The 19,685-nt window shown below is 43.3% G+C and overlaps 1 protein-coding gene across 4 annotated transcripts in view; it reads right to left on the bottom strand.

The window, feature by feature from the left end:
* Nucleotides 1-324: 324 nt before the first annotated feature.
* Nucleotides 325-19,685, bottom strand: part of odr4 (odr-4 GPCR localization factor homolog) — a 35,108-nt gene continuing 15,747 nt past the window's right edge. For all 4 annotated transcript variants that reach the window (XM_084327431.1, XM_084327434.1, XM_084327433.1 and 1 more), the window contains exons 11-14: nucleotides 6,901-7,000; nucleotides 5,203-5,400; nucleotides 1,033-1,092; nucleotides 325-459 (exon numbers count right to left, since the gene is read on the bottom strand). In XM_084327431.1, coding sequence (XP_084183557.1) covers nucleotides 383-459; nucleotides 1,033-1,092; nucleotides 5,203-5,400; nucleotides 6,901-7,000 — 435 coding nt within the window. In that variant the 3' untranslated portion in view covers nucleotides 325-382. The remainder of the gene's footprint in view (nucleotides 460-1,032; nucleotides 1,093-5,202; nucleotides 5,401-6,900; nucleotides 7,001-19,685) is intronic.

Below are 19,685 nucleotides of genomic sequence, written 5' to 3'. Positions count from 1 at the left end.
TGGCACCAATCACAGTGGCCGTTTCAGCCCAAACCCACCTCCAAATGAGTCTTCAGTTCAGTTACCCCTTCGTCATCAAGACTTGAACACATATCACGTGAAAATAATTCTCTCTCACACCCCCACGGCTCCGTGAGGATTCAAGAGACGTCTGTGAGTGCAGCACTCTGCACCAATCGCACCTGATCAGAGCTTACCTGGCACCAATCACAGTGGCCGTTTCAGCCCAAACCCACCTCCAAATGAGTCTTCAGTTCAGTTACCCCTTCGTCATCAAGACTTGAACACATATGACAGCCACAGCACATTCACTTAACCGTTTAATTCATGGAGTCACCTGACATATTGAACACTGGTGTGCGCGTGTCTGTGTGTGTGTCTGTCAGTAATCGTTGAGGTACAGAAGAGAGGCGGCCGTAGCGAGGAGGGCAACAGCGGTAGCGGTAGCCATGGCAACACCTGAAATGCACAGAAAGGAGAGTCAGCACCACACACAGACTGCACAGTTCCATGTGAAAACATGTTGTGAGTCAGTGACTAATGGTTAGAAATGTATTAAATACCACAATATTTTGTATGTAGGGATATTTGATAGTAGTACTAGTAATAGCAGTAGTAGTAGTACTATCAGCAGTAGTAGTAGTAGTAGTAGTAGTAGCAGTAGTAGTAGTAGCAGTAGTAGCAGCAGTAATAGCATCAGCAGTAGTAATAGTAGCACTAGTAATAGCAGTAGTAGTAGCGGTAGTAGTAATAGCAGTAGTAGTAGCAGCAGTAGCAGCAGTAGTAGTAGTAATAGCAGTAATAGTAGTAGCAGTAATAGTAGCAGCAGTAGCAGCAGTAGTAGTAATAGTAGTAGCAGCAGCAGTAGTAGTAGCAGCAGCAGTAGTAGTAGCAGCAGCAGTAGTAGTAGTAGTAATAGTAGCAGTAGTAGTAGTAGTAGTAGTACCACCAGTAGTAGTAGCAGTAGTAGTACCACCAGTAGTAGTACCACCAGTAGTAGTAGTAGTAGTAGTAGTAGTAGTAGTCTCTTACCAGTATAGCTGTTGTTCCTGGGCCCCAGAGGTGTGTCAGCTTCCTCTGACACATCAGCTTCTAAAGAGACAAACACTTTTAAAGAGCCTTTAAACTGATAAACCACCTTGTCATATCCTAGATGCAGTGTAGAGCTATAGAGCAATACATAACTGAATACATAACTAACATCATATAGTATAGAGCAATACATAACTAACATTGTCAATCAATCAAATGTATTTGTATAGCACATTTAGACATGACACTTGTCAACCAAAGTGCTTTACAGTGAGTGTCGCATAGCTAAAAAAAAAGTATAAAATAAACAGAAAATAGGGCGGCTAGGTGGTGTAGTGGGCAAGGCACTCGCCACCAATGTGGAGACGCTGGGTTCGCGTGTTCGAATCCAGCTCTCCACATTGTTTTCAGTTTGGCTGGTCGTCCGTACTAATACAATTGGCAGTATTAGAGGGTGGGAAAACTGATGGGTGGGGATCGGGCGTTGTGGACAGCGACTCCTACAGGTCGGTTGGTGCGCCTGCGCAGTAGAATCAGGAAGTGTCGGGGGCAGCGTGAGCCTCCCACGCGTTACTCCTCGCCACTGAGAGATCGAGCTGCGCAGGTGAAAAGATGCGACTGCTGTTACCTCAAGTACCGGAGGGGACTTGTGCTATGTATGACTTAGTCCACATTGCAGCCGGCTTGTGGGAGGCAAGAAACAGCGTTCGTGACAGGGGAGGGTTGAATTGGATGATACAAAATTGGGATGGGAGAAAATATAGAAAAAATGGGAGAAAAAAGTGGATAAAAAAAAATTCAAAATAAACAGAAAATATAAACAAACAACGGACAGACAAAGAAACAGAACAACACGTCAAAACAAACAAGGCAAGAGTCAGAGTGAGTCAGGGAAGGCTAGGGAGTATAGATGAGTTTTGAGTTTAGATTTAAAAGACTCGATGGAGGGGACAGATTTGATGGACATGGGGATGCTGTTCCAGAGCATTATAGAGCAATACACAACTAACAGCATATAGTATAGACCAGAGGTCAGCAACCTTTTTGACATGGAGTGCCTGTTTGAAATATAGTTGTAACTAGTGTGCCTCAACAATATTCCATGAATCATAATAATTTTTTCTCATAATCAGGTCTTTTTAATGAAAATTTTTACATTATTACATCATTATTGTTATTGTTATTATTAACAATATTATTATGATGGTTGTATCAACCCTAAATCTGAGTTGGGGGGGGGGAGGTGCAATGCAGACAAACAGCTGCATACAGTGCAACCATTTCACTCACATTTGCCCATTCATTTTTGGACACATCACACACCATCGGTGTGTACTGTACGTGTGCTGTCATAGCTCCACATACAGGCCTAATGGAGAACACCAGGAGAACACCAGGATGTGAATGGAGGGTGAATGTGAGGTATATCGTGTAAATAAGTTTTGATTGATCGCAAGACTACAATGTAAAAAAAATAATAATAATAAGTTACCAGAACTTAAAAATATTGAGTTCAGTTACAGTGCATTAATGTTTTCAGTTTTCAATCCATAATAAGTTAACAGAAAAATAAGTACACAACCACATTATTTCAACCTAATAAAACTATGTTTATTGTCATTGTTTTAAGAACACAAGTTGACTTGGTAATACTCACATTTTTAGTAAAAAAAATTGCTTTTAACATGTGCAATGTTCAATGAAATAGAAAAATAAATAATACAATTTGTTGATTAATCCCACTGGTCACAATGGTGACCGTAATAATGTTTTTGTTATAAGGCTCTGCAAATGTTACTGAATGATGTAGCAATGTATTTCCAGCTAAATTGAAATAATAAACAAATAAAGGGTCTCAATTAAATATGTGGTAGTAAAAAATAACCTGTGGGAGGATTTCAACAAGATAAATGCGACAACAGTGCAAAATATTTCACTATAATATTTCAAAGCAAAAAAAATAAAAAATTTAATGTGCCTATGAAAATGCCCCTGCGTGCCTATGCAGGCACGCGTTCCTAGGGTTGCCTACCCCTGGTATAGACCAATACATAACTAACATCATGTAGTATAGAGCAATACATAACTAACAGCATGTAGTATAGAGCAATACATAACTAACATGATGTAGTATAGAGCATTATACAACGGCATGCAAATTTCTCGATTCTGATTGGCTGAAACAGTCATTTTACACGTCTTTATTGGCAACAAGTCCACGCTGCTGGCCCAGGACCCGCCCACAACCGAACCACATCACATCACTCCGCCGGATCACAAGAAGGTGGACAATAATCTTTACAAATGGATATGTTGATAGCGACTAAACGACTAAATATCAAGCGATTCTGTCACAGCGAATGTCTTAGTCGTTTAAACAATGTTGGATGATGTAATTGATGGGTCTTGAATCATTCTGTAACAAAAGAAAAATCGCGGATTGATTGATTGATTAATTTTCAATTTTTTTTTCAACTTCTTTTTCCTTTCGACTGTCAGCGCTCGCTCTAGTCTCCACCCACCGCCACACCCCCCCCCCCCCCCCACACACACACACACACACACACACGCACACACGCACACACACACACACACACACTCTGCCTGCAACGCGGGGGATAGTCAGAGAGCTGGGTGCTGCGCTGTTCTAAGTGAGCATGGCCTATTGAGTTGATTGATTGATTGATTGCTAATTTTATTACTGTACGCTTGGTTTCCAACTGGTTAAGTTTAGGCCCTCTACAGTAGGTTTAAAAATAAATAAATAAAAGAATAGGGCGAAGAAAAAGTTTTTTTCCTATAGGGCAAAGAAAACTTTTTAATTTGTTTTACCTACTTTATATAGAAGCATCTAAGAATGAAGTTCTATGGAAAGTAGGTCTGCATTCCCTTAACAATTGTGTGTATTGAGCCGTACTGTATTGTACCCATTCTGCATCTGGTAATAAAATTTTCAATCAATCATTCCAATAATACACAGTTGGATGTGTTAGTTGGTTGGATGCACTTCAAGCTGCTTCCACATGAGGCAACTTCTCTCAATCATTTCAATAATACACAGTTGGATGTGTTAGTTTGGTTGGATGCACTTCAAGCTGCTTCCACATGGAGGCAACTTGTCTTTTTTGTAGTTGTGGGAACTACTTTTTCTGGCGGATGTTTTTTTCAATAAATCTTCGATTAATGTGTGTTTATTGTATAGAAATAAGGTTGGATGAATCTGGCAGTTGTATAAAAGCTTTACACCACTTGCAGTCGTGATTTGTGAACAATAAACCATGCCTAGGGGGGTCTAACGACCACCCCTAGGCATGGTTTATTGTTCACAAACCACTCCTGCGCGTGATGTAATGCTTAAATACATAACATAACATGTTATGTTTTAAATGATTTATTAGGATTTTTATTCCAATATAATCTGAGGAGTGACATATTGCATTTGTGTTTTATGTATAGAAAGTAGGCTTGCACTACCGAACAAAAGACAAAACTCAGCCTAGTTACATTGTAAAAAGTTTAACTACATCAGGGTCAGTGAATTCAGCCTATGTTACCTTGTAAAAAGTTTAACTACATCGGGTTCAGCAAAAAGTATTATCACTTATTTTGTAGGTACCCAGGTGGGGTATCTCCTGGGCCTTTCTGTGTGGAGTTTGCATGTCCCCCCCTGTGCTCGCAAGGGTTTCCCCTCCAGAAAAAGAGATAAACCCAATGGAAAAACACGCAGAACAGTTCGCTAACACTGTCGTGTCCCTGACGAAGACGGACAGGAGCACCATGTCTGCTCCCGGCTGCCCTTGGGGGGGAAGGACGACGGGATGGATCAAGCGCAGAGAAAAAAAAATGCATGTGTGTGTTTCCTATGTGTGTTGCTGCATGACTACGTTGAAATGTGTGCAATGAATAAAGACTTCTTCAAAGTCCAGTTTAATCTTAAAAGATGGAAATAGCTCTGATGACAGAGGCTCTCTTCTGTGTGTGTCTCTGTGTGTGGGGGGATGGGTGATTTAACCCGTGCACGTTGATTGCTTGATGCACAACAGGTGCACAGCCACTCCTGCTCCTGGGCCCAATTAACTAGACCCAAGACAGGTGGCTCTTGGATTCACAGCACACTATGTCCTGTCGTCTGGCAGCAAGTGACAGTTCCAAACACAGACACACACACACCTGTAGGGCTGGTGTCTGCATGTCCAGCCGTCTCCTGCGACGTGTCCAGCTCGTCCTCTGACGTCTGGATGTCCAGGATCTCTCTCAACCTGTCAATCACCTCCCCTGGCTCCTCCTCCTTGAACTGGTAATCACACACACACACTGGCCCCGCCCCCACCACCGGACAGAACACGCGACAAGGAAGAGACAACCACTCTGAGAGAGAGAGAGAGAGAGAGAGAGAGAGAGAGGGAGAGAGAGGGAGAGAGGCCATGACAAGAGTCAGATTGATGTATACTGTTAGCATGACATCCTCCAGCTAATCTAGACCAGGAAGATACTGTGATATGATGGTTTGGCCCTGTGTGTGTGTGTGTGGTACATAGCTGTCAACATTGGGATTTTAAAATAAGGGAGATTTGCCAGCGTGGGAGGGCGGGGGGTGAAGGGGGGGTTTTCCCCCCTTGGTGGATTTTCTTTTGTCAAATCAGTTGTGCAATAGTCACTTTTGGTGAGTTGTTTCTATACAATTCACTTATATGACATTTAGGTATGACACAGGACTACAAAAGCATTTAGTATAGAAATGTGTCAACAGACTAAAGCAGGGAACCACAATATTTTGCATACAAATTATGCTGAGCAGAATGTAATATCATAACTGTCTATTTTTCTTGCAATTGAGCCAATTTTCATTAGGTACGGTTCTGAGGTGTGTGTTCAACAGAATGCAGTCAAACACTCAACTCAAAAACACGTTCACAAAAAGTATGGGTTACTAAATGCTGAACTGCACTGTTATAATCACTAAGCCATTGTAAGACCTTACCTGTGTCCCTGTATCACTTGTCTCTGCTGCCCTTTGACTAAAAAACGTCCCTATGTCCATTTTCTTTTTTTTTGTGGCATATTTGAGATAGTCACCTAGTAAAATCAAAACATGCTAGGGCTGTACCGAATAGTTCTGTTGTGGAATATTTCAAATGAGCCATGACAGTAAGCTGTAGAAATTGAGATCGAGTCAGTTGTTATAAAAATATAGAAACATAGTTTATTAACAGAGCTCAGGTTATAATCAGACATGCTAACATGATATTTCAGTGTCCCTGTCCTTTACAGTAAGCTAGCTAGGATAACTGTCTGAAAACAACGTGAGACCTAGCTAGATAGCTAATGTTAGCTGGAGAGTTTTAACTATCTCACCCATTAATTAAGGCTATACCATTACTAAACAGTAGCTTTTATGCTCTACTTACCAGTTACCACTGTATTTCTTTATTTTATCCTCATCTTTTTTCTGCTCCAGATGGATAAATCCTCTTCATTTTGCTTGTTTATTATACGTAGGTATTGCTGGCTCAAAGTTTCATTTACATGTGAATATTTAAAAAAAAATCCCCAAACACAAGTGCCATGGGGCCCCCAAGGGGGTTTCCTACTGTCGTTTCATTGCATATCATCCATTTGAATTGCGGTCGCTTTTGTTGAGTACAGCCATTATGTCAGCCCTCGGGGGGGTCCCTACTGGCGGGGGCTCCAGGCTGCTGCCTGTCGTATTCACAGTGGGTAATGTAGCCTTTTTAGTAAGAACTGAAGGGCAAAATGAAAATACGGGCAATTTACGGGAAAATATTGAAACGGGAGGACGGCGGGAAAGAAGTGTCAAATACGGGAGAATCCCGGGAAAAAACAGGAGGGTTGACAGGTATGTGTTACCTGTGTTATTATGTTGTTGTGAGGTCTCTCCTGTCTGTAGGTCCTCCAGCAGCATCTGAACCCTCACAGCCACCGTAGACACAGCATCACGCTTTAACATCTACAACACAACACCGCATAACAGCTATAATACATTATAACACCTCATAACATCTACAACACATTATAACACCTCATAACAGCTATGACACATTATAACACCTCATAACAGCTACAACACATCATAACAGCTACAACACAACTGTTGGTGTCTTGAGAGTTCACACGCTAAACCTGTTCAGATAAGGGCCATATAGTCATAAAAAAGCAAGGTACTGGAGACACAGATCATCTTTAGAAACATATTTAATAGGGCGGCTAGGTGGTGCAGTGGGCAAGGCGCTCACCACCAATGCAGGAGACGCTGGGTTCAAGCCCAGCTCTCCGCATTGCTATCAGCTTGGCTGGTCGTTCATACTAATACAATTGGCAGTATTAGGGGGTGGGAAGCTGATGGGTGGGGATCGGACGTTGTGGACAGCGACTCCTACAGGTCGGTTGGTGCGCCTGCGCAGCAGAATCAGGAAGCGACGGTGGGGGCGGCGTGCCCTCCAAACACAGACCCCCGACGCTGAGAGATCGCGCTGTGCAGGTGAAAAGATGCGACTGCTGCTTCCTCGAGTACCGGAGGGGACACGTGATGTAAGGCTTAGTCCACATTGCAGCCGGCTTGTGGGAGGCATGGCCTAACAACGTTCGAGACAGGGGAGGGTAGAATTGGACGATACGAAATTGGGATGGGAGAAAAATAGAAAATGGGAGAAAAAAGTTGATAAAAAAAAAGAAACATATTTAATAAGGGCGGCTAGGTGGCGCAGTGGGCAAGGCGCTCACCACCAACGCAGGAGATGCTGGGTTCAAGCCCAGCTCTCTGCGTTGCTACCAGCTTGGCTGGTCGTTCATACTAATACAATTGGCAGTATTAGGGGGTGGGAAGCTGGTGTGTGGGGATCGGACATTGTGGACAGCGACTCCTACAGGTCGGTTGGTGCGCCTGCACAGTAGAATCAGGAAGCGACGAGGGCGGCGTGTCCCTCCCACGCAGACCCTCGCCGCTGAGAGATCGCGCTGTGCAGGTGAAAAGATGCGACGGCTGCCTCCTCGAGTACCGGAGGGGACACGTGATGCAAGGCTTCGTCCACATTGCAGCCGGCCTGTGGGAGGCATGGCCTAACAACGTTCGAGACAGGGGAGGGTAGAATTGGACAATGCGAAATTGGGGACAAGAGAAAAATAGAAAAATGGGGAGAAAAAGTAGATAAAAAAAAAAGAAACATATTTAATAGGATCATCTTTAGAAACAAATTTAATAGAGTGCAAACAAACCACTAACGTTTCAACACATCCATGTCTTGTTCAGTTCATGTTCTTCTCAGTCTGTTGGTGTGTATTGAAGGAATCTATGTTTTTCAATGTGTATATAATGTATATTAGGGCTGTCCCCGACTAAGGATTTGGATGGTCGACTAGGATTGGCCAAAATTTGCCGTTAATCAACTATTGGTCAAAAAAATAAAAATAATAATAAGAGTCTCGGTCACGTGACGCGGTGAAGAAGATGGCCGCTTGAGAGAGAGCTGCTCGCAGCGGCATCTTGATTTATATCCTAAAACAGTATCCTTAGTCGGCAAATAGACACAACAAAGTCATCATAGAGGAGCGATCATCTTGGGAGTCTGAAAATGGCGAGCAAACAGAAAAACCCACCTCAGAGTACCACTAAAAAGGAAGGTTTACGCTCGGGGGGTCCCAACGTGGACCAAGATGGCGATGATGAATCTCCTACTACAGAAGAAAGTGCAAATTCGACGGGGGAGGACATAGCGAATATTTTTATAATCCTGAAGAAAATATCTAAAGAGATGCAAAGCTTGGGTGAAATTCGCAAAGCCACCATGTCGATGGAAGGGAAACTGACATCACTCGTGTCAAGGATCAGTGACGTGGAGGGGAGACTGGGCTTTCTGGAGGACGCCGACAAACAGCTACAGTCTGAACCACCCGCTACCAGAGCTGAGATGGAGGCTATCCGTGATAAAATGGACGACATGGAGGACAGAAGCAGACGCAATAACCTACGCTTCGTCGGGATACCGGAGGGCAGCGAGACAGGGGACGCAAATACCTTCCTCGAGAATCTCATACCGGAGCTGCTGGGCATCACTACCCCCGCTAAGGGGTGGTACATCGAGCGTGCTCACAGACTGACTCCCCGCTCCGCCCCGGAGGACCGAAGCAGAAGCCGCACGTTGATCGCAAGATTCTTTCGCTCGGGAGATAGAGACAAGATCCTAAGCGCCTCGCAGGAGAAGGGAGAGCTGAGATGGAATGGAAAACGAGTCATGATTTTCCCTGACTATTCCAGGGGCACACAGGCTAAGAGGGATGCCTTCAAAGACTGCAAGAAAGCCCTACATGAACGGCAGGTTAAATTTGCACTGCAGCGCCCGGCCACACTCAGAATTGACACCGGCGAGGGATCCAGGCGCTTTGACAACCCGAAGAAAGCCATGGATTTCATCCGAAGCTCGCTGAGCAAGCTGGCTGGCTAGCTCGCTAGCTTATCTGAGGGCTGCTAACCTGTTCAAGGTCCAGCTGAGTGCAGCGGTATGAAAGGGAATCATCCTAGCCGGTAAGGTGTAGTATATTGACTGTGAGCCAACTGGGGACTAGCCTACAAGACTATTGAACAATGCAGTGACTTGGTTACTTGCTACTTATCCCCCACGTATGACATTTGCGGTATGAATTGTTCTATATTCGCTCGTTATGGATGAGCGGGGTTGATATTTTTATTTTTTATTTTGATTTCTTCTCATTTCCTTTTACTAGCCTACCGGCTGTCCTTCAATATCCCGTTAGCGTTCCTTTAGCGTTAAACGAGCTGGATTCTCGCTAATTCATTGAGAATGAATGATGTCACTTTATGACAAACGTGCGCAAACTTTTGCCAAAACAATGCCGAGGGTGGGCGGCGCTCAGAGCGAACCACTCTACCGACGGATCATGGACCAGAATCGTATCTGTCGGTGTTTTTGTTTTAGTTTTTTTTTTGTGTTTTTTTCATCACGCTATGTTTTGTTTACAGCGTGTCATGTTTTTTTTTATTGTTTTTTGTCAAGAGCCCTGCGTTTGTCGACATGGTTAAAAATACTTCACTTAGTTGTCAGTATATCATCGGTCATTATTACTATTCTACACGCCCATGTCTGCTCAGAATAATAATAAACTGTGCCTCGCCACATGGAATGTAAATGGATTGGGTAATGTAATCAAGAGGAACAAGGTACTTTATAAATTGAAATCCTCCAGGTATGATATAATGTTTTTGCAGGAATGTCATTTGTCATTGGATGAATCAAAGCGCTTATGTAAGGGATGGGTGGGTCACGTGTTCTGCAGTGCCGGTACCAGTCAAAGTAGGGGAGTCATTATACTAGTGAACAAACAGCTGCAATTTAAATGTCTGAGAGAACTCAAAGATGAAGAAGGGAGGATTGTCATTATTTTGGCTGAGATTCAGGGGAAAGTATTTATCCTAGCCAATACATATGCTCCTAATGGGGATGTCCCAATGTTTTTTACTGACCTGGAATGTAAATTAAATGACATGGGTGACTATCCAATCATATGGGCAGGGGACTTGAATATTACTATGGATGCTGTTCTGGATAGAAGTACACCAACCACTGCTAGACCCCCCAGATCAACCTCCACAGTGGGAGGAATGTGTTCTGCCCTGGGGCTGGTAGATGCTTGGCGTACTCTAAATCCTAAGGGGAGGGACTATACGTTTTTTTCTTCGGTTCACGGTGTATTCTCAAGGCTTGATTATTTTTGTATCTCTAAAGATCTGCTCCCATCTACATTGGCCTGTTCAATTGGCAACATTATAGTGTCAGATCATGCAAGGGTGACCCTTGAGCTGCTCCCCATTGACCGTGCAAAGCGGTCCTCTAGATGGAGATTTAACTCATCTCTATTGCAGGATACAGACTTTAAAGCCATGCTGAAAAATCAGATTGATATGTATATAGAGACAAATGTTCCTTCTGCGCCATCAGCAGGGGTTGCTTGGGAAGCTCTGAAGGCTTTTGTGAGGGGTCACGTAATTCAATATGCATCATATAAGAAAAAGCAGAACGCCAAAAAAATGGGCGATTTAGAAAAAATGCTGCTGGTTGCGGAGCGTCAGCTCAAACAAAAAATATCACCAAATAACTTAAGGCTTGTAACTCAATTAAAATATGAGTATAACTGTATCCTTTCGCAGAAGGTCGAGTTTGGATTGTTTAGGGCCAGGCAGAATTACTTTGAATCGGGGGACAAAGCCGGGAAGTTGCTGGCCAGGTATATTAAACACAAGGAGTCATCATCCACTATTTCGGCTATTCAGGTACAGGGGGGAGCCGTCGTGACTAAGGCTAGCGATATTAACAATACTTTCAAAGAATACTACATGGGTCTTTACACTTCCTCTTCCAAGGCGACACAGCAGGAAATTCCTTTATTTTTTAGCGGGCTGGATCTCCCTACATTAGACGCGGCTCAACGTGAGTATTTAGACGCCCCAATAACGGAAGATGAAATAGCAGAGGTTATTAGGAAATTGCCGTCCGGTAAAGCGCCGGGGCCTGATGGTCTTACAGCTGAGTTCTTTAAATGCTTCTCAACAGAGTTGACACCTCTACTGCAGAGTATGTATATTGAAGCTTTGGATAGAGGCTATTTACCCCCCACCCTATCACAGGCCTTGATATCTTTAATATTGAAAAAAGATAAGGAACCCTCCGAGTGCAAGAATTATCGTCCAATTTCCCTGATTTCCCAGGATGTAAAAGTGCTTTCCAAAATATTGGCAAACCGTTTGGATGGAGTAATATCCTCCCTGGTGCATCCTGACCAAGTTGGGTTTATTCGCAAAAGAAATTTGTCTGATAACGTCAGACGCCTTATCAATGTAATGTGGGCAGTCAGTAGCGATAATGAACCAACGGCCGCCATCTCACTGGACGCGGAAAAGGCGTTTGACAGCGTAGAATGGGAGTACTTATTTTCAACCCTGGAGGCGTTTGGTTTCGGTCAGACCTTTATAAAATGGGTGAAGTTGTTGTATAACCAACCGGAGGCAGCGGTGCAAACAAATGGGATAATCTCCTCATATTTCAAACTAGGCCGCGGGACACGCCAAGGGTCACCCCTTTCTCCTTTGCTCTTCTGTTTAGCGCTTGAGCCCCTGGCAGCAGCTATACGTAAGGACCCAAGTTTCCCTGGAGTTACAGTGGGGGGCACGGCCCAAAAACTTATGCTTTATGCAGATGACATTTTGCTTTTTGTTACAGACCCAGGCAATGCTGTACCCGCACTACTCAAGACAATAGATACGTTCTCAAGATTTTCAGGGTATAAGGTTAATTGGTCGAAGTCGGAGGCTCTTCCCCTAACGTCCTACTGCCCCAAATCACTATTTAAAGATGGCTCCTTTCAGTGGCCTGAAAAGGGTATTCGGTATCTAGGGATTCTTTTCCCCAAGCAAGTAAACGACATTGTTAGTGTCAACTTTGACCCACTACTAGGCAAAATCTCAGCGGATGTGGAGAGATGGGCTCCCCTTTTCTTGTCACTATGGGGCAAGGTTAATGTTCTTAAGATGAACTGCATTCCCAGAGTAAACTACCTCCTCCAGTCACTGCCGATAGCAATACCTAGCAAGTATTTTAAACAATTTGATAGAATATGCAACACATTCCTGTGGAACGGTAAAAGACCCAGGATGCGTATTGGTAAACTACAACAGCCTGTGGACAGAGGTGGCCTGGGTCTCCCCAAATTATTACTATATCATTATGCTTACAGTTTCAGACATATGACACAGTGGGCCCTGCCCCCTGAGAGAGCGCCTCCATGGTACATAATGGAGCAGTCGGTATACACACGGCTGCCCCCACTGTCGTATATTACAGCTAAATTACCACCAACTGCCCGAACTCACCCTATTATCTCTCACATACAGGCCGTATGGAAGAAGGTGTCTCGCATCTTTCATATCAACCCCCATTTAAGCCTGTCAGCAGGCTTATGGGCCAACCCAAAATTGTGTATATGCAGATCCCCCTTTATGTGGAAGGAATGGATAGACAAAGGCATCCTCACCCTGGGGGACCTCTATGAAGACGATGCATTAAAATCTTTTGAAAAACTGATTCAACAATATCAGCTGGCCAACAATCAATTTTGGAGATATTTACAATTGAGGCATCTTCTCATAGGCACATTTGGCTCGCCACAGACCCTCCCCCAGGGTACAGACCTGCTGAAAAAGATTTTGGCTATTTCTGGGTTGGGACATGAGGCCTCGGTCTACTATTCCATGTTTATCGACAGGGAGGGCAGTGGGATATCCTCTGCTCTCAAAATAGTCTGGGAAAAGGATCTAGGGGTCACATTTGAGCAAGAGGACTGGGATATAATCTCGGGGATCCCCAAACAGGTGTCCAGGGATATTAGAACAAGGCTAATACAATTCAAGATCTTCCACCGCATTTATTGGACCCCCTCTAAAATGTATAGACTGGGCCTGAAAGAGAACCCAGATTGCTGGAAATGTCACACAGGGGAGGGGGACCTAGTCCATGCACTCTGGTCATGTCCGAAAATCGGAGACTTCTGGAGTAACATACATGACTACATCACAGAGGTCACAGGGACGGAGTATGATTTCTGTTCTGGTTTATATATCCTGGGGGATCCCCGCAGTCTTAGCCATATCGCAAAGCCCCTAGCTGATTGGATACAGACTAGTATAATGATAGGCAAACAGATCATAATGAGAGGCTGGAAGGCACCAGAAGGCCCGTCATTCCGAGAGTGGAGTGGAGAACTGGGTAGGGTAGCTGCCTATGAGAAAATATCTTTTAGTTTAGGAGAGAAAGGAGACAAATATATTAGCAAATGGGGGAAATATTTGCAATTTCACTTACTATAAAAGGAGGAGGGGCACACTTGTCCAAGACAGCGACGATACACATGAGTATAGAATACCTGACAAATGCACCATGTTTATGTAGACAAGAATGGCTCTATGTTTTAATGTAGATTTATTTTTTCGTTTGGTGTTTCCTTTCTGTTTTGGTACTACTTTCCATTATATTCTCGGCTTAGTCTAATTTATCTTTCTATTTTTTATTTTTTATTTATTTTTTGTTATGGTAGAATTTTTCGTTTGTTTAGGTTTACTTATTCTAATGTCTTTATTTTTTATTTTTATTTTTTTTCTGTCTTCCCCCCCATATGGGGGGTATCAGTGTAACCTAGACGTTAGGGGTCCAGGTGTCTATGTTGTCCTTCAGGACTGACCCATGCTGATGCAAAATATGTCATTCATTGTATTGTCCTGAAGTACTGTGTGCAAAAAGAAAAAATATGCAATAAAGTATAAGTCATAAAAAAAATAAAAATAAAAATAAAAATAAAAAAAAGTATAATATTTAAAAAAATAAAAATTTTATCGTTCCATTTGGGCTGTGGGGGTGCTTAATGTCTGAAGGAGTCGACTGAAAGCTTCTTGTCCTCTGCAAAAACATGCAATTGGTCCACTGATAGATACATCTTGATATTTGTCTAGTCTAGTGTGTTCATTAGATGGGTGAAATCCTCTTTCAGTGCCTCTGTGCCTGTTTTCGTAGGCAGTTAGCCTCTGGTATGCGTGCCATTAGCGTTAGCCACACGTCTAGGCCTCTTTTCTTTTGGAAAGAATGATTGAAAAAAATGTAAAATAAAAATTATATTTTTTTATAATTTTTTTTATTATATTCGACTAAGAGGTTGGCCAGTCGACTACGGCTCCTTTCGACCGATTAGTCGACTAATCGATTAATAGGGGTCAGCCCTAATGTATATATATCGGTGGGTGACAGCATCTACTCAGACGGATCTATAGATCTTAAAGGTAGCCGGCAGTCAGTGTGTGTCAGCAGCAGATGAGGATTCGGGCTGTGCTGTTAACATCAACAGCTGATAGCCACAGCATCAAGGTTACTCGATCTGGAGAAAGTGCCACAGGGGTAAGAGGGGCGGTAATATCAACATCGCCATTGTTATAGTGATTTGGGTCAAAGAGCCGTTGTCAAAGACTGCGTGTCACGTAGTAACGATGAGAGGGGGCGGGGGCCCGTTGCTATGGTGAGAATGTTATGAGGTGTGAGTTCCTTCCGGGGTAAGTTAGATCAAGACACGAAACAGACGCGAGCAGACACGTTGACTGAGACTTTGAAATGGGGGAGGAATGGAGTGCCACGACATCACTGGCTTCGGCTGACAGGGAAAGCCTTTGGACAGCTAGGCCGCACGACCACCGAGCGGGGTGACAGGAGAGAGATCGTTAGAATAATGAATTTAGTTCCTTCTAAGGCTTTTCAAGGACAATACAGAACTGTTTTCCACCTGGTACAGAGGCTTTGTTTATGGAATAAACAACGTTTTTCCAAGAAAGGTACCACGTCTGCCAGTGTCGATTTCTTATGATTACGGATTGCATTAACACATTCTGGGCCATTGGGATGAGTCTAATTAATCTCAAGAGGACCGGGGAATGTAAACAAACGTGGGGCTGTTTGTACAGCTAAATCTATACTTTATAGTATTGCTATCTGTCCATTCTCATTGTCAATTCAGTCCATAAACCGTCCCTTCAAAATGGCTTAAAAAAAAAAAAATCATCAATAGGTTCTCATTTTATAGCGCCGTGAATATAAGCGTTATACCGGATTTGGGTCTAGTATATTTCCTGGGAGGCGAGATACAGGGCTAATAGCTAATAACTTTAAATCCAATGGCATTTCGGTTATAGATACGCTCCAGTTAAAACTCAAACTGCATATGATTGGTACGATCCTCACGCATGTATGCATGAAAGGGGGGGGGGGGCGGGGGACGTCGTTTCTGATTATCGATTCGACGATTACCAATAACCGTGTTAGCCTCATTAGCCACATAGGCCGAACGCCTGGTTGGCTATCAAAACAAGGCCAGATCGGGATGTACTTTACGTGAAAAAGATCTTACCGTGGTCCGGTGGGATCGCCCGAGCATTTCCCCGTTATCGATCGCCATCTGGTAGATAGATATGTCCATTGGCTGATGATAAATCCCCTTATTGCATGGTGAAATCTGCTATGCAAAACGTAATCCAAGCTACTATGCTACACATCCAGAATCCTGCTACTGGAAACTCAAAAAAAAAGTTAAAAAAAAAGAGTCCACCGTTCGGCCACAGGGAACACTGCATTATCGCGATAGCGCCCCTAAGAGGATCTGGCCGGTATTGCACTTTGTCGAATTCATAGAGTAGGGTAGATCTGCAGTGCTGCTCGGCGACCTTGAATAGGTTATTAAAATGGAATAAAAGCAATAACAACTTGCCATGGATTTATCCGTGCCTCTGTCCACAACGGGTGGAATCGAAACACGGAGATATACGTCCTTGGGCGCCATTGTGTTAAGGGGGATGACAAAGTTGTACAACCAGTATGAGAAGGTCGACTTCAGAGAGAGAAATAAACACAACGCAGAAACTTCACGAACACAGATGACGAGGTGATACTGGCTGATTACAGAAACATCTAACAGTATGTACCTTCTCAACCAGTCTGTTGGTGTGTATGTACCTTCTCAACCAGTCTGTTGGTGTGTATGTACCTTCTCAACCAGTCTGTTGGTGTGTGTATGTACCTTCTCAACCAGTCTGTTGGTGTGTATGTACCTTCTCAACCAGTCTGTTGGTGTGTATGTACCTTCTCAACCAGTCTGTTGGTGTGTATGTACCTTCTCAACCAGTCTGTTGGTGTGTGTATGTACCTTCTCAACCAGTCTGTTGGTGTGTATGTACCTTCTCAACCAGTCTGTTGGTGTGTATGTACCTTCTCAACCAGTATGTTGGTGTGTGTGTACCTTCTTTACCAGTCTGTTGGTGTGTGTGTACCTTCTCAACCAGTCTGTTGGTGTGTGTGTACCTTCTCAGTCTGTTGGTGTGTATGTACCTTTTTTTTTTTTTTTTTTTTACTTTGACCAGTCACCTGGTTCTTTTAGCGTTTATCGCTTTTTCTTCGCATTCATACTTGGTCAAGTTCGACCGACAGAGCAGGCTGAAAGGGTTCAGATGGGGGGGAGAGACACTCTGGGAAAGGCACGGCTGCCGTCCGGGATTCGAACGCGCTCAGCCCCAGATCTGCGCGAGCGCGGTTGTCCACGGCGCTGAAATAGCACTCGCGGTACGTGGTGAGCTACTGGAGCTCCCCATGTGTATGTACCTTCTTAACCAGTCTGTTGTTGTGTATGTACCTTCTCAGTCTGTTGGTGTGTATGTACCTTCTTAAAACCTCTTCCACCCGGAGCCTATTTTCTGAAAATCCGCCTAAAATATATACCTAGGTAAATGGAATATTGCTCCACTTCTACAAGGTCCATTTGCATATTCTTGGTATCTAGGGACAGCTATGGACATCAGTGAATGTATTCACAGTGTCAGAAATATTGTGTCTATTACTAGGCTTGCTTAAATTGTGATGAAACAAAGGAGAATATGAATTATGATTTTTCTTTGCATCTTTGACAGTGAATAACACAATGCTAATGCTAAATCTAAGGAAATGAATAAAGGGAAGATGATTAAACAGAAAGTTCTGTAGATACAGTACTGAATTCTCCCATCCGGACCAATGCAATTTGAAATATTATTATAGAATATAGAAGAGCAGGCGCAGTGGGCAAGGTGCTCGCCACTAACGCAGGAGATGCTGGTATCGAGCCCAGCTCTCTGCGTTGCTACCGGCTTGGCCGGCCGTCATACTAACACAATTGCCAGTGTTAGAGGGTGGGAAAGCTGGTGGGTGGAGATTGGACGTTGTGGACAGCGACTCCTACAGGTCGGTTGGGTGACGCCAGTGCTTCGGAAACAGGAAGTATCGGGGGCAGCGTGAGCCTCCCACGCGTTACTCCTCGCCACAGAGTTCGAGCTGCTGCGGTGAAAAGATGCGACAGGCTGCCTCCTCGTGTACCGGAGGGGGCACGTGATGCAAGGCTTCTATCCTCACTACAGCCGACCAGTGGGAGGCATAGTCTAGCAACGTTCGAGACAGGGGAGGGAAGAATTGGAAATACGAAATTGGGATGGGAGAAAAATAGAAAAATGGGGAGAAAAAGTGGATAAAAAAAGGAATATAGAATAGCAGGCTTATAAATTACCTTATTATAGCCAATTTGCACATTTATATATATACATATATTATCTTTCAAACGACGAGTTCAATTTGGATTTAGTATCACCAGGCGTGCATAAGAACAGAATGAAATCTACTGTACTTTTTTTTATTTTCCCCACAGTGCAACCGTTTTGAAACTAATTTCAGATCTAATTGTTCCTACATGTTAACAATAGGGAAGAGAAACAAACTGCCTTTCAATATTTGTCAAAAACTTTACCTTTTGTGGCTTATTATCCCGAATAATAACAGTTATTGAAATAATTCATACAGAAATCTGAACCTTGAACCCCATAGAACTTTAAGGGAAGTGTAGTTTTCCAAAATTCCAACGCAGAACCAGACCTGTGGAAGTCTGCTAGAAAATGGCTGCAAAAAAACTACAATTCCCATGTTTCAAAATATCCAAAATGGTCGCCCTCGCGAAATAGACTTGACCAAATCGAAAAGTAAAATCTATCTAATAAGACTTTTAACTAGGGATGCTCGATATTGGCTTTTTTACCAATACCGATATACCGATATTGTCCAACTCTTAATTTCCGATACCGATATCAACCGATATCAACCGATACCAATATATGCAGGGTCCCCCCCCCCCCCCCCCCCCAAAAAACGGAATAAATTCAGGTAATTAACATTACATATCTCTTGTTGTGGAATTAACACAACATTATGCATACTTTTGACAATAAATAAAATCAGAATTTGTTCTTACTTGCTTGCCTGGCTAAATAAAGGTTATAGAAATTAAAAAAGAAATTAAAAATATTTGAATACCGATATTTTCCGATATCACATTTTAATGCCAATATCGGCCGATAATATCGGTAGGCCGATAATATCGGACATCCCTACTTTTAACCTATTGCTAAACTACTTGAATACGTTTGAAATAAAAATCGCTACTTTTATACAACAGTCTGAAAAATATTGATTTATGGCCAGATGTCATTTTGGTCGGGTGGAAGAGGTTAACCAGTCTGTTGGTGTGTATGTACCTTCTTAACCAGTCTGTTGGTATGTATGTACCTTCCTAACCAGTCTGTTGGTGTGTATGTACCTTCTTAACCAGTCTGTTGGTGTGTATGTATCTTAGTCAGTTGGTGTGTATGGTTGTGGTTGCTTGTTTGACTGTTGTAATCATCTGATCCTGTACTGTACATGTCTGTCTGTGTCTCTGTCTGTGCTAGTGCAGAACGCTGCTGCACACCTCTTGACTGGCACAAAGAGGCGTGAGCACATCAGACCAGTACTAGCTTCTCTGCACTGGCTCCCTGTTCGCTTCAGGATTGATTTAAAAATTGTGATGTTTGTGTTTAAGGTTTTAAATGGTCTGGCCCCTCAGTACCTAGCTGAACTTTTCCATGCTTGCACCCCAGCTAGAGCACTGAGGTCATCAAACAAACTACTTTTAGATGTCCCAAGGCCTAGGCTAAAAACAAAAGGTGACCGAGCTTTTGCAGTGGCTGCCCCTAAATTGTGGAA

Source organism: Notolepis coatsorum, assembly GCF_963971535.1.
Source record: "Notolepis coatsorum genome assembly, chromosome: 13".
Classification (NCBI taxonomy): Eukaryota; Metazoa; Chordata; class Actinopteri; order Aulopiformes; family Paralepididae; genus Notolepis; species Notolepis coatsorum.
The sequence above is the reverse complement of the archived record's forward strand: the minus strand, read 5'-3'. Positions and strand labels throughout refer to the sequence as shown.